Source organism: Terrapene carolina, unplaced genomic scaffold, assembly GCF_002925995.2.
Source record: "Terrapene carolina triunguis isolate 2854851 unplaced genomic scaffold, T_m_triunguis-2.0 Scaffold23, whole genome shotgun sequence".
Taxonomy (NCBI): Eukaryota; Metazoa; Chordata; order Testudines; family Emydidae; genus Terrapene; species Terrapene triunguis.
Genome location: NW_020664374.1, coordinates 21469907 through 21475582, shown reverse-complemented (window position 1 = coordinate 21475582; position 5676 = coordinate 21469907). Strand labels below are relative to the sequence as shown.

General features: G+C 46.1%; 1 protein-coding gene across 1 annotated transcript; it reads left to right on the top strand.

Moving 5' to 3' along the window:
* Window positions 1-404: 404 nt before the first annotated feature.
* On the top strand, window positions 405-3961 carry LOC112104472 (the record flags this gene model as incomplete). The annotated part of the gene is made up of 3 exons (XM_024196787.2): window positions 405-456; window positions 1055-1929; window positions 2753-3961. Coding segments are annotated over exons 1-3 (2136 nt in total), but the record flags the coding sequence as incomplete, so codon positions are not given.
* Between the last annotated feature and the right edge of the window lie 1715 nt (window positions 3962-5676).

The window sequence follows — 5676 nt, the reverse complement described above, 5'->3', positions numbered from 1 at the left end:
TTGTGTTTCTCCCCCCAACATGCTCATTTGAATGGAGATTTAAACTGAGACAATAAACTAAAGCGGTACGAAGTAATATGAATTGAAACAAACAGTCTGCTTGAGAGAGACATCATGCCACAGCAACTGGCATTAATGTGAAGAACCGGCTATGTCAAGGGGCTTGGTTAGAAATGACATGTGAGGATATGGTGGCATATCAGCTCAGCTGTTAATGTCCAAGCAAACACACTATGTCAGATGTACATTTATTTAGACAATATTTCTGCTGCAGGGTGTATGGGGTGGCCAGGGAGGGGTAGTACCTCTGATGGGGGGACTTGTCGTACCCTTTGGGGGTAGTCCGTCTACTTTGGTCCCCACCTGTCACTCAGCTCTCACCGGTGGCTCCAAATAGCTGCAGCATGCGCAGCGGCCACACCCCGGGCAACAGCTTCGACAGGCCGGCCAAACCAGGTGGGTGTAACTGATGGGACTCAAACCCTCAGTGAATTTGGGATATGCCTACCCCGCATGCGACGTCAGCTCCGGCGGACTGGGCGAAAGAGATCACTAAGATCCAACAGCCAAGAAGGCGGTTCTGCAACGCTTTGTGGAAAGCGAAGGACTTGACGAGGCATGAAAGACGTCAAGGCCATCCACTGCAACCAAAGAAGTTACCAGTTGTGACAATTTTTCGTACCATTGGTGTCTGGCTTCTAAGGTCGAGAGAGTGAGATTGCTCCCATGCAACGGCTCTACCACTTAAAAAGCTTTCACGCACAGGTCCTGTGCAAATCACCAAACATCATCATCATACTACCCAAGTCCTGCGGCAATGGGGGAGGGGCAAAGCGACAGATGGAGGTTATCACTGGGAGTTGTAGTCCCATTCCTGCATGCAGGCAGCCTGTGGATAGGTGGTCGTCCAGCTCTGTACTTGGGGCAGCAGAGTTGCCCGGCAGCATCCCAGGCATCTGAGCAGTCCTCTTCAGGACAGCACTGCTCACCCTAGTAAGGGAGGGGGCCTAGAAAAGGTGGCCTAAAAATTGCCTGCCCTACCACAACTGGCCAGCAAGCCGCGGCTGGCAGTTCAACCCAATCTGTGGCCGAAACCAAAAGAAAAATGTGAGAAAACTTACCATTGGTGTATGGAATGTTCGTACCCTCATGGATCGAGAAGCTGTTGCAAGACCTGAGAGAAGGACAGCCCTCATTGCTCGAGAACTAGTCCGCTACAACATCGATATAGCAGCATTAAGTGAAAGAAGATTGCCTGGGGAAGGTTTCTTGAGTGAACCAGGAGGTGGTTATACCTTCTTTTGGAAGGGTAAGACTGAGACAGAGGACAGAATACACGGAGTTGGTCTGGCAATAAAAACCTTATTGATGCATCAACTCCCAGATCTTCCAGTGGGTATCAATGAAAGATTGCTGAAGCTATGCTTCCCACTAAATGCCAAACATCATGTCACCATCATCAGTGCATATGCACCCACTTTAACATGCTCTGACAACTCAAAGGAACAATTCTATGAAGATCTTGACAGACTGATCAAGGCCACACCTGTAACAGATAAACTACTCCTACTTGGAGATTTCAATGCCCAAGTCAGGGCTGACAGCGAGAACTGGAAAGGAGTAATCGGGCCACATGGTGTAGGCAAAAGGAACAGTAATGGACTACTCCTTTTGAGTCTTTGTTCTGAAAATGACCTGACCATTACCAACACTCTGTTCCGACAAGCGGACAAATACAAAACGACGTGGATGCACCCTAGGTCCAAACAGTGGCATCTGATAGATTATGCCATTGTTAGAAGGCGAGACATCCGAGACGTACTGATTACCAGAGTAATACGAGGCGCAGAGTGCTGGACAGATCACAGATTAGTCATGACGTCTCTTCAACTCTACATCGTTCCTTCTCGGCACAGACGCCCTAAGCATGTGCGACCTGCTTTCAATATAGCCAAACTGAAGGATGCTCAATGTTTCAACAAATTCCAGAAGAGTGTTGATGACAAATTGACATCCCACGGACAACTGATTGGTACTATAACCGCAAAGTGGGACCAGTTCAAGCAGATAGTGACTGACACAGCAATAACATCTCTTGGACCAAAGAAAAGAACACATCAGGATTGGTTTGATGAGAACCAAGAAGAAATATGCTCAGCACTGGAAGTAAAGAGAAAAGCCTTTATCGAATGGCAGAATGACCCCTCCTCAGTCTCTAAGCGGGACCATTTCAAGTACCTTCAGAGCAAAACACAGAAAGACCTCCGTCAGATACAAGATAACTGGTGGGAGAGCAAAGCCAAAGAAATTGAGCACTATGCTGAGACCCACAACTTAAAGATGTTCTTCAGTGCTATTAAGACTGTCTATGGACCCTTTAAACCAAGGACCACCCCATTGCTCTCATTAGACAACACAATGCTGATTAAAGATAAAGAAGGCATCAACGAAAGATGGCGAGAACACTTTAGCAACCTTCTCAATAGACCATCAACTGTGAATAATATTGTCCTTAATGAAATTCCACAACAACCTGCTCTGACAGATCTTGACTTTCCGCCTACTATAGATGAGATTAAGAAAGCTGTTAGCCAGATGAGTTCAGGGAAAGCTCCTGGAAAAGATGGGATACCAGGAGAGAGTTATAAAGCAGCAGGTCCAGCAGCACTAGCAGCATTCCACAGCGTGATCATCAACATCTGGGAGGATGAAAACATACCACAGGACCTTCACGATGCTACTATTGTCTCTTTTCAAGAACAAAGGCAGCAAAGCAGCATGTGGAAACTATAGAGGCATATCCCTCCTCTCTGTTGGAGGGAAGATCATCGCCCGCATCATCTTGAGCCGCCTAATAGCCAGTATTTCCGAGGCAAATCTACCTGAAAGTCAATGTGGTTTTCGACCTGGCCGGAGCACAGTCGACATGGTGTTTGCTGTCAGACAAATACAAGAGAAGTGCATTGAACAGAACATGCACCTGTGTGCTGTCTTCATAGATCTGACAAAGGCGTTTGATACCGTCAACAGGGAAGCCCTTTGGACCATTCTAACACGACTTGGCTGCCCAAGAAAATTTGCCCAGATTATACGCCTTTTTCATGACAGCATGACAGGCGACGTATTGTCTGATGGAGCCACATCAGCCCCCTTTAACATCACCAACGGCGTGAAACAAGGATGTGTTCTCACTCCTGTCCTATTTAACCTGTTCTTTGCATGTGTCCTTAACCATGCAGTGAAAGATCTGGACCAAGGTATATACTTGAAATACCGGCACGATGGTTCACTTTTTGACCTCCGTCGCCTGAATGCAAAGACTAAGACAGTGCAGAAACTCCTTCTTGAGGCACTCTTTGCTGACAACTGTGCCCTCATGGCTCACACTGAAAATGATCTTCAGCACATTGTCAACAAGTTTGCTGAGGCCTCGCAACTTTTTGGACTAACTATCAGCCTCGGAAAGACAGAAGTTCTCCATCAATCTGCACCTGGATCAAATGCTTCTGTCCCGAGTATCTCCATCGACGGCACTCAGCTGAAAGTAGTGGAGAACTTTAAATATCTGGGTAGTGTCATATCCAGTGATGGATCACTGGATAATGAGATCAATGCACGAATATCCAATGCAAGCCAGGCACTTGGCTGTCTGCGTGTCAAAGTTTTAAATCACCATAACATCCGGATGTCAACAAAACTGCTTGTGTACAGAGCTGTTGTTCTTTCATCTCTTTTGTACGGGTGCGAAACATGGACACTATATAGGCGTCACATCAAGCAGTTCGAAGCATTTCACATGCGCTGCCTCCGTAACATCATGAAGATCCGCTGGCAAGACAAAGTGCCCAATCTCGAGGTCCTCGAGAGAGCCCAGATGACAAGCATCGAAATGATGATCATGAAGTCACAGCTACGTTGGACCGGTCATGTCAGCCGCATGGATGCCAACAGAATCCTCCGCCAGCTTCTGTATGGTGTGCTCTCCCAGGGCATCCGGCATATAGGTCGTCCATGGAAACGTTACAAGGACACCATCAAAGCCAATCTGCAGTACAGCAGTATCAAACCTAGGGACCTTGAGGAAGCCGCCAGTGACAAAACACAGTGGCGTGCAACAGTCAGAAATACCTGCATCGCCTTTGAGGAAGACCGCTGCCGGCGTCTACAAGAGGCACGCGAACGACGTCACAGAGCATCAGCAGTGCACAATCCACTGACCGCGAACTTCCCATGTACCATCTGCAGCAAAATGTGCACCTCTAGAATTGGCTTGTATAGCCATCAGAGGGCACACCATAAGACCAACAACTGATGATCTGCACAGATTTGTCATCATTGGCTCGATGGACTACCAAGATTTCTGCTGCACTGGTGTCAGTAATGTAAAAATATTCTTCCCATTCTGCCCCTCCTACTTTTAGACCGTAATGAGAGGAAGAATCTTCCAATGATTAGAACACTAGCCTGGGTACTGGGAGACCTGTGTTCAAGTCTTTGTTCTATCACAGACTTCCTGTGTGACTGTGGGGAAGTTGTTTAGTCTCTGTGTGCATCAGTTCCCAATCTGTAAAATTGGGGGAACAGTATTCCTCCACCTCACAGAGGTGTTGTGATGATAAATACATTAAAGATTGTGAAGTACTAAGGTCATGGAGGCTTCCTTGTATTAACAAATACAGTGCCTGAGCTGGTAGTATAACTGCTTCTGCTAAAATTTGTATTTATTTTGTAATATCAATGAGGCAGGGTAACTAAAGAGCCCATACCTCATTCACTCATGGGTCTCTTACAACAGATGGGCTCCACAGGATAGGAATGACTTTTACTTTCCTTTGGCTCAAAGTGTTTAAAATATTTCTTAACATTATACAGTGTTGTCAATAAACCAAAAATCACAAAGTAAATAAACAAAGGACTGCCTTTAAAAGTACATCTCTACCCCGATATAACGCTGTCCTCGGGAGCCAAAAAATCTTACCGCATTATAGGTGAAACAGTGTTATATCGAACTTGCTTTGATCCGCTGGAGTGCGCAGCACCGCCCCTTCGGAGCACTGCTTTTCCGCGTTATATCCGAATTCATGTTATATCGGGTTGCGTTATATCGGGGTAGAGGTGTATCTGCTTCAGCCCTGGCCTTCCTCAATGGCTTTAGAGCTTCACTCTGCAGCATGCCCAGAAGGTTAATAAATCTGGGATCCGGTGGACCAACATATTAGGGAGTGAATTCCCAAAGTGAGGATTTCTCACAGGGAATGTCCTGTCAGCAGCTCCTTTTCACTAGGTAGGAAGAGTCAATGGACTTTTTGTGGTTCTACACAAGCACATAACTATCTCTAGTAAAATTTGCAGCAGACTGTATATTTCCATTAAAGAATCTTATGGCATTCCATGTGAGTGTCCTACTGGTGTGGACTTTGCAAATCTCTGCCAGTACACTTATTACAATCATCATTCTTAAGAAAATCCTTCTCTTTGCCTGCACTGGAATCTTTAAAATAGGGCACCTATCTTAAATTGCTACCTCATGTTGGTTTTACAGCATTGGCTCCCCATTGTCAGTGATCATAAAACCAGGGGACAGACCATGGGAGGTCAGCTGTGCTTTGATGTTGGCTGCTTTGTTGCCTTTGTGAACCAGTCATAAAAAGTGAAGCTTGTTTTCAAAAGTCACTG